Source organism: Salvia hispanica, chromosome 3, assembly GCF_029641045.1.
Source record: "Salvia hispanica isolate PSC_SH4W2 chromosome 3, Shi_PSC_v1, whole genome shotgun sequence".
NCBI classification, from domain to species: Eukaryota; Viridiplantae; Streptophyta; class Magnoliopsida; order Lamiales; family Lamiaceae; genus Salvia; species Salvia hispanica.
Window position 1 is genome coordinate 53,633,976 of NC_142694.1, and position 25,672 is coordinate 53,659,647.

The 25,672-nt window shown below is 32.9% G+C and overlaps 3 protein-coding genes across 4 annotated transcripts; 2 read left to right on the forward strand and 1 right to left on the reverse strand.

Moving 5' to 3' along the window:
- Positions 1 to 360: 360 nt before the first annotated feature.
- On the reverse strand, positions 361 to 1,967 carry LOC125211513 (dof zinc finger protein 1-like). The gene is made up of 2 exons (XM_048111337.2): positions 1,810 to 1,967; positions 361 to 1,520 (listed from the first exon to the last, which is right to left on the reverse strand). The coding sequence occupies exons 1-2, from the start codon at positions 1,846 to 1,848 to the stop codon at positions 813 to 815; spliced, it is 747 nt and encodes a 248-aa protein (XP_047967294.2). The 5' UTR covers positions 1,849 to 1,967; the 3' UTR covers positions 361 to 812.
- A 10,118-nt stretch (positions 1,968 to 12,085) lies between these two features.
- On the forward strand, positions 12,086 to 15,524 carry LOC125214640 (uncharacterized). Of its 2 annotated transcripts, XM_089068976.1 has the most exons (9): positions 12,088 to 12,247; positions 12,399 to 12,415; positions 12,789 to 13,931; positions 14,007 to 14,097; positions 14,193 to 14,350; positions 14,431 to 14,482; positions 14,600 to 14,679; positions 14,757 to 14,850; positions 14,921 to 15,524. In XM_089068976.1, the coding sequence occupies exons 1-9, from the start codon at positions 12,148 to 12,150 to the stop codon at positions 15,424 to 15,426; spliced, it is 2,241 nt and encodes a 746-aa protein (XP_088925102.1). In that variant the 5' UTR covers positions 12,088 to 12,147; the 3' UTR covers positions 15,427 to 15,524. The 2 variants fall into 2 exon arrangements, with proteins under 2 accessions (XP_047971706.2, XP_088925102.1); XM_048115749.2 differs by lacking the exon at positions 12,399 to 12,415 and having other exon boundaries at positions 12,086 to 12,247.
- An 8,461-nt stretch (positions 15,525 to 23,985) lies between these two features.
- LOC125210951 (transcription factor MYB1-like) lies at positions 23,986 to 25,078 on the forward strand. Its single transcript, XM_048110602.2, has 2 exons — positions 23,986 to 24,293; positions 24,369 to 25,078. The coding sequence occupies exons 1-2, from the start codon at positions 24,161 to 24,163 to the stop codon at positions 24,971 to 24,973; spliced, it is 738 nt and encodes a 245-aa protein (XP_047966559.2). The 5' UTR covers positions 23,986 to 24,160; the 3' UTR covers positions 24,974 to 25,078.
- Positions 25,079 to 25,672: the final 594 nt, after the last annotated feature.

The window sequence follows — 25,672 nt, forward strand, 5'->3', positions numbered from 1 at the left end:
AGGTAAACATGGCATGGGGAACTCATCATCACCACATTTAAAATCAACTTGGAAATTCATCTATTTCATGACACAGATACATTTCCATTTATATGTGTGAATCAATTGAATGAGTCTATCTCACTCTCACAGTTGGTGGGTAAATCTCCATTCCTCTTTTTTTCTGTTCAAGTAGCAGGTGTGTACAATCTCCCACCTCTAACTAGCTAGACCAAACCCATTCCTTCATATCATCACAATTCAGCATACTCTCTTCATGAAAATGTCACCACAATTTTTAATTACACACACTAGCATGCATGATAACAAAAACTAGTATTTAGAATTGAAGATAGGTGAAAAGAGAGAGAGAGAGAGTAATTAAGACAAGATCTTCCATCACAAAAGCTGAATAAAAACTTGAGTTATGAGTTATACAAAATCATAATACTAGAAAAGGCAAAGAAAGAAAATGTGGCTTAATTCCATGGTGGCTCTCCTTGTGTTGATAGAAGAATAAACCCTTCAAAAATCAAGGCCAATCTCTTCTTCTATCACTATACACCATCTCCCTTACCTGAAGCCATATCTAAAAACAAGCTTCTAACTCCAACACATATATATATCCTTGATAATTAATAACAATAATTATAATAACTACACAACAACCATAGTATAATTAATTAACCCAAGAACACAATATCCATATATAGTAGTACTAGTAATATTATACTTATAAGTCAGTTTTTTAGTTTTCATTTTTTCCAAATCAATACAAACAAAGTCACCCACCACCCCCCACAAAGAAAAAAAATGTAAAAAATTAGTAAAATTTACCATGATCCACCACCGCCTATAACCCCATTCCAAAATCCATTGGAATTATGATCATCTCGAGTTTGATCAGCATTGTTTGGAACCTGCTTCAAATCCTCAAACGGAAAGAGAAGCTTCCCATTCGCTTCCGGAACCCCGTGGAAGCTTCCGTAGCCGCTCCCGAGCCCATCCAGCGAGAAGTTGAGCGACGGCTTGAACTCCGGCATCGCAAACCCCGACGAGTATGGATCCGCCGACGCCGTCATGAACGAGCTCAGACCACCCGACGTCGCCGCCGTCAGCAGCTCCAGCGACGGCGGCGACGGAGAAGAGGCGGCGGCGGTGGAGGAGGTGAATGAGGGGAGGTGGATCATGTCGGATAGGGATTTGAAATCGTGGTGGAGGGCGAATCCGAGGTTGAGATCGTGGGAATCGAGGATCTTGTTATTAGGGTTTGGGGGATCGGGGAGTTTTTTGGGGAGAGAGCTGGGAGAGGAGCGTTTGTTCTTGCGGGAGCCGCCGCCGACTGGGATGTTGCGGAGGGAGCCGCCTTCGGTCCAGTAGCGACGGCATGTTTTGCAGAAGTATCTGGGCTGAGAGAGGCTGTAGTTGTTGTAGTAGCAGAATTTGGTGTTGGCGGAGTTGCAGCGAGGGCACTTCACTGCTTCCTCTATCTGTGGCCTCATCTTCCTCTCCTTTGGGCTCTCCTCCATCTGCTTACTCACCTGTAATTCTTAATTCTTAATTAAATTAAGCCCATGATTTTACTATTTCTTTGCTTTTGCAAAGGATGACAAGCAGTTGAAAACAAATATGATCTTTTGGAAAAGATGGAAAGTGAAGATGAATTTGCAGGAGAAAATAATTTTATAAAATAAAGGTGAAGAATTTGTATGGATGGATGACCATATATACTACTACTACTCCTACATGCTATGTGTTTGATTTGTTTTGGATTGAGAAAAAGCATGAATGGAGAGGGGGAAAAGGTGATGGATGGATGGATGGATGTACCTGAGGGTGAGGAGGCCATTGAGCAGCGGATGTATCCATGGGAAGTGGAGAAAGGGAATGAGAGAGAGAGAGAGAGAGATTAATGGGAAGGAAGTAAAAAGGGAGGTGTGCTTTATTGAAACGCAAGTGGCTTAAAAAGCAGGAAAGCGAATGTTTGAAATGGTTTGTGAACGTTCTACGTGCTTTACGCGTGTAAGTGTCAGCTCCTTGTGTGTGTATCTATACTGTATGCATTCTGCTCTTTCTTTCACTCTCTCATCTCTCAATATTTGTGTTTATTTCTTAGTAATGTGCTTTAATTTCTCTTTTTTGGTTTCAGAAACAAGGGAATTCTTATCCACTCTAAATTTCTCACGTCAATGGTTTATAGTGAGACTACACAGAGTGAGAACGAGGTAAATTCGCGCACACCAAATCTTCAACAAAATGAAAAATATTGCAAATAGGATAGAAAATTTCGAGCACTTCTGTTTTTCATTAAATGCAATCTATTCACAATTTAAACTTTATTTCGCATGTTTTCTGAATTGAACAATTAGGGGTCTCGAAACGGGTACCCACGAATATCAAAACCTGTTGGCTGTAATTTTAAATGTTTGTAATTCCAAAATGAATTTTGGGAACGTTGCTACACTATGATTTCATATTTTTGTTTTTTTACTTTGTTATATTTGTATAGTTTCTAACTATTAACTATGCACGATTTCTAATCTCTTACTTCCTAATACTATGATTAAAATGGGAAAAACAAAAGAAATACTCACCTAAACTACTGCGAGTGGAGAAGCGGCGGCGTATCCGGGTGGCGTCAGGTAGAACTTAGAAGGGATGAAATTAATTAGAAGACAAGAGAGGAGATACAATAAGGAATAAAGTTTATCGGGCAGTATATTTTGAAACTAATTAGCTAAAATTAAACTTTGGAAACTCTAACCTTAAAAGTATCGGGTATTATCGGGTTTATCGGATATACCCATACCCGCAAAACTTTAAAACATGCTACCCGATCCCGCCAAGTTTCCCGCTGTCGCCAGGTAGCGGGTACCTAATACCCAGCGGTTAGCGGGTCGGGATGGGAATTTTCTGTTACCCACTACCCGTTTCGACACCCCTAGAGCCTATATTCTTTTTAGTGATAGTTTACAAACCATTAACTCTATCTAAAAAAAATTTTATAGTTGATTACACATGTTTTAATACATACAAAATTTATAAAGTAAAAAAAATGTGGTTGAAGTAATAAAAAATAAAACCTACTACTACTTTATTAGAGGAAGAAACTTACATAAATAGATAAAAACTTTTTTAATGGACGATTATAGTAAAAATAAAATAAAAAGAAATGTGGATGAAGTAATAAAAAATTAAAACCCACTTTATTACAGGAAGAAACTTACTTAAATAGATAAAAACTTTTTTAATGGACGATTATACTTGGTTTCCATATTTGTTTAGATCATTCATATTTTTTATTTCTGATTAATGAGAAGTCGTGTTTATTTTAACTTTTTCTTAAAATATATGCAAGCATCTATGAATAATCTATTATTTTAGTGATATAATTTTAAAAATTTTCTAGTTTTTCAAACGAATCAATTTCCTAAAATTTAATGATGTGGTGTATGCCAGAAATTAATAGAGCTAGAACCAACTTAGTTCACTTCAACTGCTATAGAAGAGATCTTTCGTACTCTGACACCATTATTATAAATATTTGATGTTGTAGAGATTTCGTACTAGGTTGTAGTCAACGAAATCAACATGTAGACAAAAAAACCTATGAAGTTCGGATCGAAAAATTTTCAATGTCACATGTTAATTGGTATCTCTTCAACAACACAATTTAAGATCGAGGCCTATAAATAGAAGAATATTTGAAACCTTCGAACTCTCAAGCACTTTAACATCACAAGTTACATCTCTAAGCTTACATCCAGAAAAATCAAACCTTAGCATTGTTCTTCATTATGACGATTTTTTTACACCCACCTTCAATCTTTCCCCTTACACAGGAAGTAGGAGTCAAGTATTACAAGTAGATAGCAATTAGCAAATAAGCAAATAGGTATTGGTCGTCTGAAAGCAAAGGAATATTTGGTCACGACCAATGCACGGCACCCATGACCAAGTAAATGTTACTCACTCATCCCCCGATATGTGTCTTACTTTGACTCAGCACGAATTTTAAGAAATGTAAAGGAAAGTGAGTTGAAAAAGTTAATGGTATGTGGATATTACTTGTACATTATGTAGGGGGAAATGAGTTAGTGGAATGTGGAGTCCATTCCAAAAATAATACTACTACTAAAAGTAAAGTGATTCTATATCACACATAAAGATAACTTCCTTGCACCCAAAAGTAAGAGATTCTTTTTGTGTTACCAGATTGTGATTATAATAAGAGGGTTTACATTGAACCACATCAAATTTTTTACTAATAAATGTTGGATGAAGTTCTTTTTCAACAATTTGTCATTGTTGAGCGTAATGTGTAGATTTGGCTTTACATAGTAATATGCTCGCCAGATGGTTGAAATAGCATTGTCCTCTTTGCCCATTATTTGTACCTTGTGGACATTGTCGATCATCAATTCTCTAAGATATTCCCATTGTACCTATAAAAAATGAGTAATTATCAAATTTTTTATTTTGAAATTAATTTGTACTGTATTACTTATGTTTATTAGTGTTATGTTTGTCGTGTGAGGTATGTCATACTGAATCTAGGCATACCCGACTTTGGTATTGCACGGGAAAATTTAGTATGCATGGCCATGAATTCATATCATGCATATTGAATATGAAGGTAACTTCTCAACTTAAATTATGACATTGAATTTACAAAATTAAAATAATATAGTTACAAAATACTAGTACCAAATTTATTGACGTTTTGACAACAATGTTGAACCATATACAACAATAATTGAACAAAAAGGTCTCGAACCATACAGTATACAAAACTATCATAAATTAATAAAAATATCTATCAATTTCAATTTTCGAATACCTAAATATTTAACACATATATATTGATAAATTATTTAGCATTAAAGCAACACAATTTCGTTTTCCATAAGTGGAAAATAATAATGATTTCGGACTAACCACGTATTCTTTTCATGATTGACATTGTAATTTCGCAACTTTATGATAGTTTGGATATTATCATAAGTTTGGCACACGACACTATGTGTAGAAGATCTTCAATGTGGAAACTGAAAAGAGTTATCCAAAACTTAATAAATATCTTAATATATATCCATTTACACAAAACTCAAACTCATTTTTAAATATATTTCATTAAGATGACGTTCGGTTGTCATGACTAATTATCATGAGACTATCCATCTAGGATTAAATTGTGGAATTATTTTAGTTGGAGAAGGGAGGCTATGACTAATAATCATGAGACTATACATCTAGGATTAAGTTGTGAGGGTCAATCTTATGAACCAAACATGATACATATTTAATCATGAGATTTAGTCTTGTCAACCGAACACCCCTAACTTTATTTCAATTATTTACACCAAACTTAAATTTTACACTATTTTTTTATTATATGTCTCATATAATTTTCCCAATAAAATAGAGTGGTGCACATTCTACAGTCTAATACTCCATTTAATATTAATACAAGCAGATAGTACCAATTTTTATACTCCTAAAGCCCAATATCTATTATTAATCCAAGCACATGCCATATTTATCGTACATAAAGCCCAATATCTTAAGATATAACTACATAAATCGTCAATACATACTTTCGAACAGCTTTCTTATATGGACTTCAATTGTATTGGATCCTCTTATTCAATCAAGTTAGGTATATTGGACTAGACCCAATAAAGAACAGGCCCATTTGAGTATATTAGATTGTCAGAATGTAAATGGTGATGGGAAAATGTCCGAAATATTCTATTTTTTTCAATGTATTCTATAAACCTTATTTAAAAAAATTAGCAGACCTATATTGAAGCCTAACTTAGGTACATGTGGGTATCATCTTCCCATGTACAATGCGGTGCTCTAAATAGATATGAGAGAATAAAGAAAGCAAATGTTACATCATTTTCAAACCATATCTAAGATAGGTGCTTGGACCACTTAAAAAAATCCAATACCTAAACCCTTTAATGAATTAGGTCCTATTCTGCCAAACACCATTCAATCTTTCTACCTATGATTATATTTTTCATTTTTTTTTATTTGAAATTGTAAAGAGCTCGTCCGTTTATTTGTTAGTACTCCAGTTTAGTAAAAACCAGGGCTAAAATTCTCATAACAAGCTAAAGACAATCATTATGAGAGAAAATAAATTTTAGCTGATGCGTGTGTAATTTCAATGTTGTTTTGAATTAATGACACATATTGCTTATTATTAAGAAATTGAAAGTCTATTAATTCTCCTATCAGCCTTATCATCAATGGCATCATTCATTCCGTTGGTAATAATTATTACTACTATTAATTTTCACATGTCTTGTGTTGTGGTAGAATATGGGAATTGGCTATTATTGTAGTACTTACTATTACTACTTTACAACGAGATTTTTGCGTTATATTTCACATTTAATTGTGTTGTACGAAGAATTTTTCTAGCAGGAAAAACGTGGCCAAAGTATAAGAACATTGCATTCTTTTCTAGAGGGGAAAAAAGTAGAATCATACTACTACTTATCATGTTTAGAATGGCAATAAACCTAGCTACAAAGTAAAAGTATTATCCATTATAGTGAGTGCAAAATATCAAATCATAATGTGAAAAATTTTTGCATGCCCCTATACGGCTATACCTGCTTAGCTCCCTAATTGAGCTACAGTAATTAGGACTGTGAGATTTGACTAATTAAGTTTACAGCTCAATTAGGTAGAATATGGAGTATACTACTATGTTGATTGTATCAATGCTTAAACAAGGTTGAATAATACAGCTGTTGACCTCCTCCACTCAACAAAATTCAAGTCAAATTTGCGCAACTTACCACGCCTAAGCCGACCACTCTATTTTTTTTATTTAAAATAATACAAGTCTAAATTTATTTGCAATTGCACCATTTTTAAATGAATCACCTCTATGATATAGCTCGAGATTTTCCGACATTCTAATTTACGATTTTAGCCCGACCTTTGTAACCTTTCAATAATGACAATTTGTAGTATATTCCACACTCTTCAATTTGTTGATGATTTGAAAAAAATAACGTGGTAGTCACAAAATAGTGTCAAATTATATATGCTAGTATATAATATATTATTACGCCTCAATAATGCATCACCATAAAAGTTCAAAATTAATTAATTATTATATGCTCCTATGAAGAATGGGATGCTTGTATTCGTCGACACATGAGTAGAAAAAGAAGAGTAATTGTTTCTTTTGAGGGGCCAATTCACCTAATCATAGTTTCTTCGCTCGTACGGTATCTACTAGTATTTCAATTTTGGTCATAATAATTTTCGATTTTTCTTACATATACAGGTATATAAATACTATTATCAATGCACATGTAGTATGTGACGTTATTTTGTTGCTGAACAATAAAATGTTAATAGTCTAAACTTTGTTGTGAAGTTCAATTTATAGGTTTTTTTTTAAAAAAAAATATTTTAAATAGTCTCAACTTGTTTTAGTTTATTTTTTGGCTCAATATGCAAAAAAATTCATTTTGGTTGTGATTTAAGAAAAAAATCAACATCACTTAATTGTATGTTCTTGTCTTATATCTGATGCCAGTAGATAATATCGATCCACAAAATGGAACTAAAAAACTTAAATTCATGCTTGCTGTTTAAAATATTTTCGATTGTTGGAGTTCTAAAACAAACTTGATCGCACAGTTTAAGCTATTTATTTTTTTTAATATAACTGGAGCACAAAAATGAACCAAATTTCAGGATATTTTAAAATATTTAAACAAAAAATGAAAATTCACTGCAGCACTATCTTGTTGACTCTTTTTTTCTGAATCAGGAAAGATGTGCTGTGATTGATGTTTGGCAAGTATCCGATAATGAATAATGAGTACCAAAAGGCTACCGACTTGCAATGACATGACATGCATGTCCTAAGGTTCTAATTATGCGACAAATGGAAATTTTCAAAACACTCAAAATGCCCGAGATTTTATGTTCTATTATTATATAGAGTAGTACTAGTAATATATAATTAATATAACGAATCATACGTACGTAATATTTATTAAAAAAAATAAACTTCAAAAGTTAGATTTGTCAACCACAATAATGGGTAATAAAAGCAATATTAAATGATATATAAAAATAGATAAAGGAAAAAAAATGAAGTGATGCTGATACATAGATACATACAAGGAAAAATGAAAATTGAGCAACGTGAGTGCATAAATTGATGCCACAACTAAGTGGATCACCTATTCAAATGAGTCTTTGGTGGAGATGAAATTTAAGTGGTATCACTTTCTAGCTATATTTTTCTTTGGTCCAAGTGTGATTTAGTTAATAGTATGCCTCAAATTAGTTTCAAACCAAACATAATAATCCATACCCCACAAAATAACTCACTATATTATTAAGTTGGCAGTTGGATTTATTGATTTCTGTCGGTACGAGGGTCAGCCAATCGTTCGTTGCCGGGCGGTTTCTAATTTAAAATTTCATTACTTTAAAATAAAATTGATTATATACACTTTATTTTTAATAATGACAAAAGAAATTGGATCTACTAAAAAATCGTTCCTACTTCACAAGCGATGAGAAATTTAAAACCACGATAATGACAGCAGAAATGGATAATTAGCCACCCTATATATTACAAGTGTTTGTAAAATTAATACGCATATATATTTGTACCTATGCATATTATTTATTATAATTATTATCATTTTCGCAATTAATTAGGCATGTTACAAGACAAACAAGTAGTGGAGTGTAATATTTTGTAAGAATATATGAAAAAGAAAATCGAATTAATAATGTTGCCCAAGATATGTATTAATAGCTTAGTGGGATCCTCCTCACACACTACATATGTCCTACTTTAAATGTTATTAACTATTGTATGTGTATACTTTATCATAATTAATTAAGGAGTGTACTTGATCAAATCGTCAAGCTTCTAATTTTTAAATGGTGTTGGACTAATCTAACGTAAACTAATTTTGAGCGACTCTCTCAGATAATCCCACCAAATTCAAAATATCAAATCCAGGTATAGATTTCTCATGGATGATTTAGAATCTGATTCGATCTTTATACAAAAATCCAACCTTAATGTTGGGCACCAATATTGAAATTTTAATAGTAGTTACATGCTAGCCACCAACCATTAACTATATGATATTTCCGGTGACGAAATAAGTGTGCTAGTTGTCAATTTGATAATTTAATTACTTCAATATCCATCATGAAATACCATTTGAGAAATTAAGATGATACAAAACAAAAAATAAATAAATTAAGATTATAAAATTCCAGTGGTTCCAACTTCCAAATCTCGGAAAGAAAATAGAAGGGAAATTAAAAAGTAAAATAATGGTGAGGCGAAATTGCGGGAGTTTAACGCGTTACCAGAATCAAAATCCTTAGTCCAAGTTTGACAATATGGGAATGGGGAATACTCCTTTTTATCTTTTTCTTTTTTCTCTTTTTTTTTCATTTTTTCATATATTTTACAAAAATAGCAACATTTTATGATTGAAAGAAAAAAAAAATCTTTCAATATTCAGCTGACAAAAATATCACATCATATACAACCTGTACCTCATAGTTCACTCCGAACTTATATTTATTGCGATACAAATAAAGGTAAATGAATTTGTTGCAGAAAATAAAATGTTGTTGCATTTTATACATAAATTTCGGGAAGTAGTTGAAACACAATAATACATACCATAAGTTAACTTCATCGGCTTCATTAACCTATGTGTAATGTTTCATCCAACACTCGCAAATTGGAGTAACTAATTGTTTGCTTCAATGGACCACAAATTACGTGGTTTTACATTAGTTGTACTTTTATTGGTTTGCGACTATGGACCATTATTCTTCTAGTACTCCACCTTTTCACTTCCCTTTTATTTTTTTTAGAAAAACTCTAGAAAAAAAAATCTCATTCTTTTTTATACTTCATATACACTACACCAAATTTACTAGATTTTATGGACACAAAAATCGAAACACAATTACTTACGTTGGAAAATTTTAAAAATAACAACAATTTAGAACACAAAAGAAAAATATTTTTAAACTAAAAACAAATTAACTTAATCTTTTATTTTTTTAGTACGCTTCTATTTGTTTTTTAAAATTTTAGTTGGAACACCAACAATGAAAATGCTTTTTAAAATATTGGTGGTATATTTAGAAATACAAATTAGCATCACAATTGCATTAAAAATGTCCTTAACGGTTTTTTGTTGTTGTAGTGATATAGTTGGCAAATTCTAAAACACATTATTAGTATGCATTTATTATATTTGTGGGTGACAAATCGTGCATATTTGGTTGTTATCAAATCAATAGATAATGTCAAACCTAGTAGAGTTTAATAGAACCGATATATAAAGGAAATTTTCAACCTGAACATAAACTCGATTTGCTACCTTCAAACTCGAATACAATCCATACACAACAAAATCGAACTTGTTAACGTCATTATATAATATGGATTGACACGACATAATAACGATCTGAACCTGATTTAGATGAATAAAACCTAATATTGCATGAGTAAACCTGATTTACACAATATATTTCTGATTTACACAATTATAATATGATTTGGATGATTAAAATGTGATATTATAAAATTAACCTAATTTTTAAACTTGATTTATATGATAAAACCTAATCTGCACATTTAAATCTAATTTACACAAACTTAGAGATAACATAAAAGTAATTTTTTTAAAATAAAAATAAAATAATAATAATATTTTTTTATTAGGTTTTATGAATTAAACCTATCTTAACTTGAAATTTCTAGGGTCTTAACGAGTCACTATGATAACAATACAAACTTAATAAAATCTTTAACATTAATTTTTATGTGTGTTTATATCGAATTATTAAGTGTTTTATATATAAAAAAAATTATCAGTTCTACATCTACTTCACTAACGAGGTTTTCATGCAGCATCCAGCCAGAAAGACAAAAAGAAAAAGGAAAAAGACCCAGTTACAGTTGCTCTGGCTTTGCTTGCATACCAAAAATATTTGTTAGGATTGCTGTGGGCAATCCGACAAACTTTGAGTAGTGATTAAGTTTAGGACTAAATATTTAAATGCATATGAAAATTAAATTGGACTGTATGCATCAAAACTTTGCATTTCAAAAACAATTCAAATCACTAAAATAATGTCAATTATATCTCGATTAATCAGTTCAATTATCTACCAAACCAATTTTAGTTGCTCGAAATGTTATGTATTTTATTTTTTTTGTTGTCGTGTCACCTTGTTTTCATCTGCATAGAGTTTTTGTAATTACTATCTTTGTCCACAATCCAACATATAATTTAACTTTTAATTTTAATCTATCTACCAAAATTAAATTCTTGTATCTATTTATGATAACTTTCTTTTTCTAGTGATATTTTTATCTTATTTTATTTTATGAATGTATCCGTATTACCCTGTTGAGATTTTTTTTATAGACCAGACATATATTTAAGTTGAATTCATTTTCGCATGGCCTATGTCATTCAACATTATATGTTCAAAGTCTTTTGGCGGTCAACTCCATTGCTTTGAATATTGGGAAATTATAAAACAAAAATGGTTGTTTACTTGTTTATAATTTATAATATGGTCTTTGGGAAATTGCGTAAATGTTGAAAATATTGCAAAAATGCCAGATTTTCGGAAGGAAGTTGCAACTATGACGTCAGCCTATATTTTAACCCGGTAAATCCTTAAATGCAAGACACATGGCTTGAATTAATCAAAAGGATATCATGATTTTTAATTTTGATAGAGCTGATAATATACTAAATATTTTTTAAGTTGGTCTATTTAATGCTCGCCGGAAAACTGATAAGATATTAGTTTTGATAAATATTGTCAAATGTAACGAAGTGGTTAAAATAATAAAGTGCGAGAATAATAAATGGAAAAAAATGAGGATCTCAAATTGAAGTTGAAATATTCCAAATGAAAAAAGAAATTGAAAAGTCATGAATTACACCCGTTAGTTGAACGGCAGCATCAAGGAGGGGCAAAAGTGTCAACCACCTTTTTTGAGCAAATCACGTTTCAATATTTATAATTCAGTTAGTTGGTCTGTAAAATTTAGAAATATATTCTAAAAAGAATTTTAAAATGGCGTGTACCGTGTTGTATGTGTAGGTGGGAAAAATGGGCAAATTCGAAAGGGAAAAAGGAGAAAAGACTGTCACTGAGCGACACCATTGCTTTCTTTTCCACCTTACGACGTTTCCAACTCCTGTTTCGGAGGGTTCGAATCTCTTCCTTCTAAATTTATAATATTTCCCTTTTTTTATATATTTTGTGTTGGATTATTCGCCGATGCTGTTGATCATCTCTTTCTTTTCTGGTAACTTTAACCGATTCACTCCCTGCAACTGGATTCCCGGCTGCTAACATAGTTTTTTTTACAGCCCAGGTTAGAAAAATATGTTCTTTTCTTGAATATCAATGAAATTCTTGTAGAATTTTCTATTTTACGTGTTTGTTAAGCGAATTCTGTTATTTTTTTGTTCTAGTTTATATGATCAGTTGATGATCACTCCGTGATTTTTTATTTTTAGATTTTTTTTTACAGTTCATATTTTGGGCTTCAATTTTTTTATTTCTGGGGGTTTGTGATGGGGGTTTCTTTGTATTTTGGTGTGATCGAGGGTTATTTTGTGTTATTCGTGTAGATTTTGGTTGAAATTCGAAAGGATCTGTTGAGATAGAAGAATTGTTTGGTTGGAAGTTAGGTATTAGGTTAAAATCATGTTTGTCTGATTCAATTTTATTGGATTTTTGGGTAGGTTTTGTGTAATTTGACTTCTACTATGAGGGGTGGCGGTGCGGAAGATCAGTTCTTCGACACCTGTGATGACTCTACATCTGATTTGGGCTCCGATTGTTCGGAGATTTGTGTGAATTCTGGGGCTGACAATCGTGCTTTGGAGTATGAGTTTTGGACTAAAGAGCCAGGTAGTGTCAATGAGAGACGCGAGACGTTTCTCAGATGGATGGGTTTGAGTCTGGAACGGCGTGGGATTAGTGATGCTGAAGACGAGGATTCGGATAACGATGATGTGAAAAGGTTTATTGAAAGATTGAGGGATGATGGAGAGTCGGTGCTGGCAAACTTGGATGCTGACAAGCAGTTTTTCTCATCTGGTTCGCTGCAATCGTGTGACACTGGTGGTGCGGAGGAGGAGAGTCTCACTTGCCAAATGAAGGTTCTGGGCAATGGAACAGAATCTGTCTCGGATGAACTGACTGACGATGAGTATCTTTCAACATCGCTCGACATATCCTCGGATAAGATGATATCACTGGATGAGTTTCAGAAAACACTTGGCTCATCGTCTTTGGTGCAGAAGTTGTTGACAAAAGAGTGTAAGAAGTTGAACATAGTTGACCGAAAGAAGAAGACTAACTGGCTCCAGAAATTCAGTTCCGTCATCCAAATTGTGGATAAGGCAAAAGGGCTACTCAATAAGACCGAGATTGATTCAACAGAGGGCCCTTCAGGAAGAGTTCGTGTCAGTGCTTGTAAAAAGAATTTGAAAGAACTATCATCTCTTTACACTGGGCAGGAATTTCCTGCACATGAAGGCTCCATCTTGACCATGAAATTCAGTCCTGACGGCATGTACCTTGCTAGTGCTGGGGTAGATGGTGTTGTCCGCGTGTGGAAGGTTCTTGAAGATGACATTGTAAAGAAATTTAGCCTTCAAGATAGTGATCCTTCGTGTGTTTACTTTTCACTCGATGGCTTCTGCAAGTTGGCTCCTCTTGATGTTCCCACTGGGGATGACCATACGAAAAACATGATCAAATCTTCTGACTCAGCATGCGTCGTTCTTCCACCAAAGGTATTTCAGTTATCAGAGAAACCTCTTCACGAGTTTAATGGACATAAAGGGGAGGTATTGGCACTTGCATGGTCCAAGAATGGGGTCAGTATTCTTATTCTTTCTTTAGATTTTTAACAGTTATTAGAAGTGAACTGACCGTTATTATTTATATTGCAGCATTTACTTTCATCTTCTGTTGATAAAACAGCTCGCTTGTGGCGAGTGGGGGATGAAAATTGCCAGGGAGTCTATTCTCACAATAATTATGGTAAAGTTTTAGACTTTAGTGTACTGCTGATTCTCTCCATTGTGTCATTGATTTTTTAGTTAACTATAATGATGAAAATCTTCTGTATGGTGCAGTTACTTGTGTAGAGTTCAACCCTGTGGACGATAATAATTTTATCAGCGGTTCAATAGATGGAAAATTGCGAATTTGGGAAGTCCATGGCGGCAGAGTCATTGATTGGACCGATTTTAAAGAAATTGTGACTGCTGTGGGATATCGGCCTGATGGAAAGGTCAGTGAATTTTTTTCCAAACATAGCATGATTTCAAGATCTCTGGTGATTTCTTTAACATGTTGTCTATGTTGATTCAGGGAGGTGTTGTTGGCTCCATGGAAGGCACTTGCCGATTCTATGACATCATAGGTAACACCAATTCACAGTCTCGTACTGGTTATTCTATAGCGCTTATAACTCTAAACTCGCATAGTTTGATGTGGTTGGTGAACTGATACGAGAAATTTTTTAAAATTTTGTTTTCAGATAATCGTTTGCAATTAGGTGACTCAATATGCTTGAAGGGGAAGAAAAAGTTGGCTGGCAAAAAGATAACTGGCTTTCAGGTTCAATTTTATGCTATTTTTGATCTCATGTGATTGTTCTTTTTTGTTAGGAGCTAATTTCTTTATTTTGAATGCAGTATTGTCCAACTGATGTGAGCAAAGTAATGGTCACTTGTGCCGATGCACAAGTTCAGATACTATGTGGAACGAACGTCGTCTGTAAATTCAAAAGTGAGTGTTTTGTGCTCTGCTCCATAACAGAGCTTCTGTATAAAAAGTACTAACATGTTGCCTGCTTTAGGTAATCGAAGCTCAACAAGCCAAATGCCGGCTGCTTTCACATCAGACGGTGAGCATGTTGTTTCTGCCACAGAGGACTCCAACGTGCGTGTGTGGAACTACAGCAACCAGGAGCAGAAACCCTCCCGAGCAAAGAAAATATGGTCGTGCGAAAGCTTCCTGTCCCGCAACGCATCTGTTGCCATTCCATGGTGTGGTGGGCTGAAGCATAAGCTAGGAGGGTTGCCCGGAAGCATACATTTTGATGAGAAATTGCTGCAGAAGTTGCAGGCATCCATCCCTATGAGTGTTGGGAACTTCTTGGATGCTCTATACAAAGGAGCAGCGACATGGCCGGAGGAGAAACTTCCCCTTCCATCGGTGTGCAAGTCGGATTTCAAGTTCTTGAGGAATGCATGGCAGAACGCGTTCAATTCGCCGAATCTGTGGGGGCTTGTGATTGTGACAGCAGGGTGGGATGGATGCATTAGAACATTTCTCAACTATGGTTTGCCTATCAAGTTTTGAGATTCCAAACTTCTATTTTTTTGTAGATCACAAATGTTGTAAAAGTGTTTGTAAACAACAATGTAGTAAAGGAATATATTATTACTATTATTATTTAATTTTTTATCCTTTCCAGACATCCTGCTGGAATGAGTTTGAATAGCTCCTCCATCCCAAGCATCCAGTTTATCTCACATTGGATTGATACAAGAATTACATTAAATCATTCAACACACTCTAGTAATATCAAATTTAAAACTTCCACGGACAATAATTTTCATAATATTAACTAAATTGTTTCTTTACGCAAATTATAGGCCTGATTTAAAACTCGGCCCAAACACCCAATTAGTTTGAGCTCGTTTGACGTGGTATAACTTGAGTTGCACAATCCTATGTTCAAGGATTAGATTGAAATACTAAAATTAAGTAACCAAATAATTTCATATCCAAACAATTTCATATGCACGTTTATCTTATAGTGTAAGCACACTAGGCCTGCTTAATCGGTTCTCCGGTTCTCGGGTACCCGGAATCGGAATCGGAACCGACCGGGTAATTGAGGAACCGGTTCACCGGTTCACCGGTTCCGGTTCCGATACCGGTTCTAATGTTTCTAAAAAGTTCCGGTTCCGGTTCTACCCGGAACCGACCGGTTATTACCCGGAACCGAATAATAAATCAATTTTAGATTTTCAATTTTAAATTCTAATAATATTATGAATATCAAATATAAATATACTACGTAACTTTCCCTAATAAATAATAATATTATAGGATCTTAATCTTACGGTAAGTTTAACTAAATTACTCTTATTTATTATCTTATTGGAATATTGGTTGTATACTAGTTAGTATTTTGTTGTGTTGATTTTATTTTTTAGGTGTTATATTTTTTAGGTATTAATTGAATTATTATTTTTAGGTATTGGATGATAAATATTATTATCTTGTTGATTTGTATTTTTGTGTGTTTATTTGAATTTGTAGGTATTAATTGCTATATATCTAGATGTTGAATTATTTAAAAAAAAAAGTCAAAAACTATAAATCGGATCCGGTTCGTAACCGGAATCGGCCGGTTCCGATTCCGGGATTCATGAAAATTTGTAACCGGGTACCCGGTCAAACCGGAACCGGCCGGTTAAGCAGCCCTAAAGCACACAATTCCTAACTCCTAAGTTTATATCTTCACATGTAACCTGACTCGTACTCGGATGATATTGTTGATTAAGGTGTTGTCTACTCCCAATTCACACAATTGTTGTTCAACCCTTGTATATTATAAATGTAAAAGCACGAGAGTGACAAAATAGCTACATTAGCTAAGCATAACATTCAAAGACCAGTTAACTTGTTTGATCCTCTGTTCTTATGTGTCTCAAGCGTTGTTAGGAAGATAGCTAATGTAGGTCACACCCACTCTCGAATGTACTAGAACCGAGGATTGCACACAAAAGCTCATATGATCCAAGCCCTCACCCAAGATGCCACTTCTCTCAAATGTCAAATGTGATTGATCTGGATTATTTCTAACTTATTGATCTTTCAAATACTATAATTATGTCTAAATGCATTCATAAGGTTGTCGATCAAACGAATATTAAAGCACAAGGAAGATTAAAGTAACGACATGAGCTAGGCATAGACAGTCAAATATCACAGATATAGAAATCAAAGTATCAGTTCCATATAATTCCATAATTCGATTAGTTCATCATGTTCTTGACAGAAGTAATAAAAACAATTGTTTGTAAACATAAATAAACTGAACAGAAGATACCCTTGATTGATGGAATCTTGATTGGGCTTCATCACTTTTGGGCTTAAACAGGAGCTTCATCCTCTTTTTTCATTCTCAAGAATGGTGATTTTTTAGTGTTTTGTGGACATTTTATTTTACAACAAACTGAATTAATGATATTTATGATCTAAGATCCACCAACAATGAAGATGTGAATGGTGGTTTTTTAGTGTTTTGGGACATTTTATTTTACAACAAACTGACTAAATGGTACTCATATTCCATTCGTCCCATAAATATACGTGCACTTTTTATTTTCTTTTGTCCCATAAAAAGATGTGCATTTTTATTTATGGAAAGTTGTCCCCAACAATTATCGATGAATATATGGTAATTGAGTTTAATTCGATTTAGGTAAAAAGAAAAAAAAAATTGGGCGTGACCACTGGTGTATTAGAAGCAAAATGAATGGTCGAAAATAAGATAATTCCATATAATATAATTAAGACTACTCGCATTTTCTTTGTTTGTATGTAATGAATTTCTCATTTCTACAATTTCAAATATTATGTGTCATGTACAAATAGTCCAAAAAAATTTGTAATTTTTGTCGGGTATGATTCAGAAAATGAACTTGCAAGTTGCATAATATTGGGCCGTTGGGGCCCATCTAGGTTTATAGGGCCGGACTAATGTTTCCATACTTTAAGGACAGCCACATCAATTTCCACATGCAATTTATGCGATTTTATTATATTCAATTTTATTGTATTTTGGCTGCACATATATATTCCTTTTTCAGGCCACATATTGATACCTCTCTTTCGTACTGAATTTGGACAAAAATACTAATGACCAAGATAGATTTGTGAGAATATTTTGAGATATTAAAAACAAGGATCCAATGGTTTTTTTCTAATTCCTAAATTATTATGCTTTTGGAAGAATTGAAATTGATTTTCCTAATAAGACAAGAGTATGTTTCCTACTGAGAAGAGTCTTAATTACTGTGCATCAATTTTACCAACATGTCTTTATGGTCATGAGTGCAAATTTTTATAATTTTAGTAATAATTTTAAAACACTACTACATTTTTTTTCTGTTAATTTTGTTCCCTGGATCTTTAAATTTGAGCCAAGATGAAAGACCAGATCACCTAAGTTTTAACCAAAATCAGAAGCAACAAAATATGGAGTACAAAATTGTTATTCGTAAATATTGAGCTAAAACAATTAATTAATATTATAAATATATGAATATAAACATATAGTATGTGGATCTCAGTGTTGTTTTCGACACCTTGTGCATCATTCACCCCACACACCCTTTTAAGTTTTAAACCGTCCTAAATACATGATTAAGTTTCAGTATTATGTGTTTTTAATTTGTAGATGTGATGGTGAATTCCTATATTTCGTATTTAAAACTGATTAAATTCAAGTAAATGGATTTTCTTGTGTAAGAATAATATTTTTATTATAAAAGATTTGGAGATTAGTAACTATTCAGTAGTGTGAATCACATGAACATATGTAAAAAGCTGACACGTTTTATCTGAGAAGGAGAAATGATTACTTTCGAACTGTTCCAGTGAAAATCACGAAAAGAATAAAATTTTTAAATACACGACAATATATTGATGACAAGTAATCAAATTAGGGAGTTACTGTATATGGAAAATATATACACCTACTAATTAAATGGAATTAAGTGTATAATTATTTTCTTTAGAAGTGATATTTTCCAATTGTTATGTCGATGAATCCGGGCCTGGATCTAGTATTCGACAAGAAAATCGAATTAATAAAACTATTATTTTATAGAGATAATGTTGATAGTACTAGATAACATTTCAATTATGAGGCAATATAATTATAGAGAGAATGTTGATCATTATTTATTTGTAAATAATATTTCCATTATGAGGCTATTTATAAAGAGAATGATGATCATTATTCCTTAATAAATAACATTTCCATTATGAGGCTATTTATAGAGAGAATGTTGAAAATTACTGAATAACATTATCTATGGAGCAGAATATTTCACGAAGAAAATACAGTAGATTATTGTCCAAAATTCTAATTATATTTTAATCATTTTTAGGCTAAAAGCGAGTATCGTTTCAGTCTAACTACTAAAGAAGCTTCTAGAAAAATATTAAAGGCGAAATACCATATTGTCACTCTTAAATTTTAAACCAGAAATAGCTAGCATCCACATTTCTGCAATTGATTTTCCGGTTTCGTTATTTTATTAATAATATTAAGAAACGTGCATTTATTGTTATCGTAGAAAATAAATGTGTCATATTGTCTTTATATTTATTCACATATATATTTGAAACTTTACACTACGACAAATTCACACTTCAACTGTAAATCGCTATTAAATACAGTACCTAGCTAGCTACTAAAATGTTGTCCGATCTAATCACTCAGTTAATTATAGGAATGAATATAAGTTGTAAGATGGACATCTAGATCAGAGAAAAGCTTGCTAAATACCAAACATACATAATAATATAACCAACGACCAAATTGAATTTAGAATAATGAACTGGAAACAGCAAGGTTTTGAATATTTAGTATAGTTCCTGTGCAATAATGAAGGTTCTGAATGGACTAAATAAAAAATTACTCCCTCCGTCCGTGATTAGGAGTCTCAGTCAATTTTGCGCACCCGTTTTATAAAAATTATAAAAAATAGTTAAAGTGGAGAAATGGTAATGTAATAGAGAGAATAATGTTGACAAGAGTCTTCTCAACATTATTCTCTTTTTTACTTTACTATTTCTCCATTTTAACTATTTTTTATCATTTTTATAAAATAGGTGCGCAAAAGTGACCGGGACTCCTAATCGCGGACGGAGGGAGTATATTTTTCTGAAAATTGATAATTAAAGGTAAAAGACGCATACATAAAAATCTGAAAGAAAATAAAGGTGGTATAGTGGAATATTAAACTGAAGCCGCAACTCTACCAACTTCTGAAATATAGCTATCTTAAGAGACCAAGATTTAATTAATACCTATAAGATTTTTTCTAATACTTGTCTCTGCAGATTATCTAACGAGCTGATGTGATCTCAATATTTGTAAATTAATTATTTTAATAGTGATATATAAATTACAAAAATAGAATGTATCGGATTATAATAAAACAAAATTAAATATTATTTAAAATGTAATTTAAAAATATTTTTAAAAAACATCCTTTGATGCATAACCTCTTGATAATCATTACAAAATTCAACTTATAAAGTTATATTAAATTTAATCGAAAACAAAAAATATGTGCGAAAAATCAAAATGTAGTACATGGAATGTGAAACACAAGAATTGCACCGTTGAATCTGATCATGTGTATATCACGTATACATATCAGAACCAAGTTCAAGAAACAAGTGAAACCTAGCATACTAATTATCATATCTAGGATTAATGTAAAAATAATTAAAACTGATAACTTGCATTTATGCATATCATGATGCCCATGTACATATTCTACATTTTCTGAAGTTCAAAATTATTAAATTGTGGAAAATGACTACGTTTTGTGTGTTTGCTAGAGCCTGGTTAATGGTTCCTAGTCCGTAGAGATTTATCGAAGAGAAGGCAAAACATAAGAGCAGGGGCGGAGCCACATGGTCTCCTGGTGGGGCATTTGCCCCCCTCAAAGTTTTATATATACGTATATTTTGTTTTGTAAATTTGCAATTTTATTCATATTTCTTTATAAATGCCCCAATAATTACCCCAAATTTTTCCCATGTACTATAATTTTGCTCCTCCTAAGTAGAATTTCTGGCTCTGCCCTTGCATTAAAAGGAATAGAAGAAAAATATTATGAAACTATTTTATTTATTTTTATTAAAATATTAATTTAAACAAAGCAATAGAAAACTGCCATGTTTTTGGACCACTTTAAAAAAAACGTCCAACTAATTGAGTTGACAAACACTTTGGATGTTTTTATAATTTAAACCAGTTAAAGATTAAACAAATTGAAGTAACACTTTCGTACGTTATGGACTTCATGATCTAATAATTGTAGTATGAATTTTTTTGGCTAGAAGTGGTGTTTATTTTAGTGTTATGTTATTTATACATGGCAAGTCTAACTAGAGAAACTTAACAATTAGTTATAAAGAATTCTCTTATAACTATTCCATGTCATACGCATATTATTACACAAATTAGAAAGCAGTGTGATCTTCTTTCTCATTCTAGTTTCTTTTACCACTTAATCTATTGAATTTATATTTCCAATAAAAGTACGAGTTAAATGACAATATTATAAATATAGTTAAAATATAATATTTCAAAAAATGATACTTAAATAATGTACTACTCCCTCGGTTCTTCATAGTTGAGTCATTTTTTCATTTCGGAAAGTTTCTTCATAGTTGAGTCATTTCCATATATGATAAGTAACTTTTTTCTCTTTCTTACTTTACTCTCTTTTACTATATTCTCTCTACTTTATTCACTTTATACTTTATTCTCTCTATCTTTTCCTCACTCTTACCTTTTTATCTATTTATTTAACACACTGAACATTTATTTCTAAAACTCCGTGCAGAAAAGTTCCGCCTCAACTATGAAGAAACGGAGTGAGTATTTGATATTGAATGATTGATTTATAAGTATTAACAATTAGTGTAATTAATACTCCATAGTATATGAAAATATGTTATTGGACATATACTGAAAGACTCATAGTATACGAAAGAACATTTAACAATCTAAACCTAATCACAACTTAATTATCTGTTAGAAATGACAATAATATACTGTACCTATTTTCTATTTTAACTTTTTTAGAATTGATCAACCATTTTCCTACTTTAGTCTTTTAGAAAGAACGAGGTTTTTTTCACAAATTCAGTTTTTATATACCATTGAAACACATAAATCGGCTAAACTCAATTTAAGACAAAAAAAAAAAAAAAATTCAAAGTAATTCTGAAATATATTTTAAAGCCAACCTCAATCGTTAAATGATAGTTTAGTAGTAATAACATTTTTATGTTATAATAGTACGAGAGTGATCAATTGCTAACTAATTAGTAATCTCAAATTAAGACTAAATCTTAACCATTAGAATATGACCCGTACTAGTATTTTTGTAATTATATAGTACTATCAAATAAAAACTCATGTCGTGATATTCAATTTAATAATCATTAAATATTTTATCATTAAACAATGTATACACTTAAAAAAAAATAAGAGAAGAAACTGTAAATACGATAAATTAAACAGAATAAAAATAAATGTCGTGATTCGTGACCGCTCTATATCTCTCTCTCCCCATTAAATAGTAGAATGAGATTTTAGGTAAACCGAGATCTTCATTTAATTTTCAAAATTGCTATCGTATTTATATAATTTAATACTACGGAGTAATTCATTAATTTTAATTTTATTACGTCCAGCTCCGGGACATCGACACTTTAAAAATTTACTTATTTTATTTGAATAAGTTAATTTATTTTTGTGGTGCGGACACTAGCTCAACAAAATACAAATCATTTTCCAGCTAGTGGGGATACGTGAGATGTTAAACTCATAGGAGTAGTACATAAACGAAAATCAATTTCAATTTGGAATCATTATAAAGCTATCAATAATTTCAACTCGAATACGAGGACAGCCAACACTCAATAAAAGGCTGCACAATCATGTTAGAAAATTATTTTCCCACTTTATAAAAATAAAACCTACTCCATTAATTTTTCACGAAAACAGGCGCAGTTGAGTATTGAAATTTTTTTGGAGAAAGTAGTTAAAATTGGACAAAGTTGATGAGTTGTTTCAAATAGAATTCTTTTTTTAGGGATGGAACAAAATCAAAAAATTCAAACATAATCCCGAGAAAAACTCAATTTGAATTAAAATGCAGAATATATCATTAATTGCGATCGTGTTTGCACACACTCCCTTCCACGTTGAAATATTATACTATTATCACAAAATCGACGTAACCGAGTAATAGTTAATTCACATGATGTAAACGCTATTGGTAGAAATAATAATATAATATTAATGAGAATGAATATAGTTGACCAACGACCATCAATAGCGTAGATCGGATCGAGCAAATGGGAGGGGCGGAACAATATGGGCCGTTGGAAATTAGCCGGCACGTATTTACACTCTTGTACAAACAAATACTATTACTAGTACATGTCATAAACACATAAAGTTTGGTAAAATTCTTATCTAATTTTAATAATCATTCTTAAACATTTACAAAGTTTGGATTTATACAATCAATGAAAATGTTTTTTTTTGAACCGCAAGGCTTTTTCTTTTTTTTTTTTACAGATAAACAACATTGTCTAACTCACCAATGATAATGTCCACACAAGATTTCTTGACTGATATACTCCCTCCGTCTCGTAGAAATATCTCATATTTCCTTTTTCGTTCGTCTCAAAGAAATACTCCTCTTTATATCCATTTAAAAACTTTTTTCTCATTCTATTTTATTTTATTATTTATGGGTCCCACCAATTACTGCACAATTTCAACTATTTTTTCTCCTTCTCTCTTATTTTATCAATCATGTATCAAAATCCGTTCCTATTTCTATCGATGTATGGATGGAGTATTAGATACGATTTCATAAAATATTTCGTAGTAGGATAATTATGAAGAAAACATTTTTACTAATTAAATGTTAAAGATGCGAGACGGATCAAAATTGAACCACCAAAAAGTATAGAATTCAATTTTGGTCATATTTATATCATCTTACTGAAAACAAGCGTATGTGAGAGGAACATTTTGCCCAATAATTTTCGCGGCCTATAAAGGCAGACACTCCAATGGTCCCGTGGCTGCTATGCGAACAAATCATTTGGTTTTTTCCCTCCTCCCTTCTGTCTCTCTCTCTCTCTTATTGGCTGCTACTGCGTGCTCTGTGTGTGCGAGAGATAGAGAAGAAAAAACAAGTAGAAGAAATAGTCGCAGGTCCAATCAAAGCAAGTGTGAATAATTGCAATGGGAAGATCCCCTTGCTGCTCCAAGGTTGGGCTCCGAAGAGGCCCTTGGTCCACTAAAGAAGACACTCTTCTCGCCAATTACATCACTCAACACGGTGAAGGCCAATGGAGATCTCTCCCAAAGAAAGCCGGTAACTAACTTCATTTAATTTCCCCTCTCTCTCTCTCTCTTTGTATACTAATTAATGTAGTGTAATTTGGTGCAGATCTAATGAGATGCGGCAAGAGCTGCCGGCTGAGGTGGATGAACTACCTCCGCCCGGGGATAAAGCGCGGCAACATAAGCGAAGACGAGGAGGATCTCATCGTCCGCCTCCACGGCCTCCTCGGCAACCGCTGGTCCTTAATCGCCGGCAGATTGCCAGGTCGAACGGACAATGAGATCAAAAACTACTGGAACACTCACCTCCTCAAGAAGCTCAACTCCGCCGCCGCCCCCCACAAGGACCTCCCCCACCTCGCCACCAAGCAGCACAAGAAGAAGCACAAGAAGCCAACCCCTCCGCCGCCGCCGCCGCCGCCGCCGCCCAAGACCAAAGTGTGCGTGCCGAAGCCGATCAGAGTGTCGTCGGCCTTCTCCCGCAGCAGCAGCTACGACAGCTTGGCCTCCAACAGCGACGCCGCCTACGTGCCGGACAAGGAACACCTCTCATTCCCGCCGGTGCCCTGGCCGCCGATTTTCGAGCTCGACGGCCCCGATGATTTCCTCGACGGAGGGTTTATCTTGCCGGTGCTTAACCACTCCGCTTCCATATCCAGCGATGTCAACATGTTGGACCAGGTCTACGATGAGTACCTCCAGCTTCTCTAGAAGATTTACTACTAATAAATATGGAATCATTTTTAAAAATATATGTAAATAAATAAAAAATATGTATGCTTGTGCCATAATAAACTACTCCACTACTTTTATTCTTTTCTTTTTTTTAATTTAAAATCATTCTAACTAATTAATGTGGGTACAACACAATTTGGTCCCGCAAACTTTCAAAGCCTTGTTCCATTATATTGGGATTTTTGTCTTATTGATTTACCAACACCTTCAAATCTATGAATTGCTATCGTAAACGAACATTTCCAATTGTTGTGGTGTTACTACTATTGCTCAGTTAACAAAACATCGTGTCATCTAGCAACGCTACTACTACTAATTAAATGTGTGTACCCAAAATTCAATCAAACATTCCAAACATTGTCTATTAGTAGGGATGTCGAAGACAGTAAATTTGTTCCATTTTGAGTGACCACGGTGGTGGCCCTCTTGGGCATGCTCAAGTCACCATTTCTTGGGCATGCCCAATAAACTTGGCCCTTGCCCATAAAACTTGGCCACCACAATGGTGGCCCTCCGCACCACCAATTAAAATTATTTTCTTAATATTTTTTTGTTACATTTTAATTTTAGCTATAATAAATATTATTTGCATATAATAATTAAAACACATAGTAAATATTATAACAAAATTATAACAAAAGTTTCGCTGTAATATTATAAAAGGGAAAATTATAC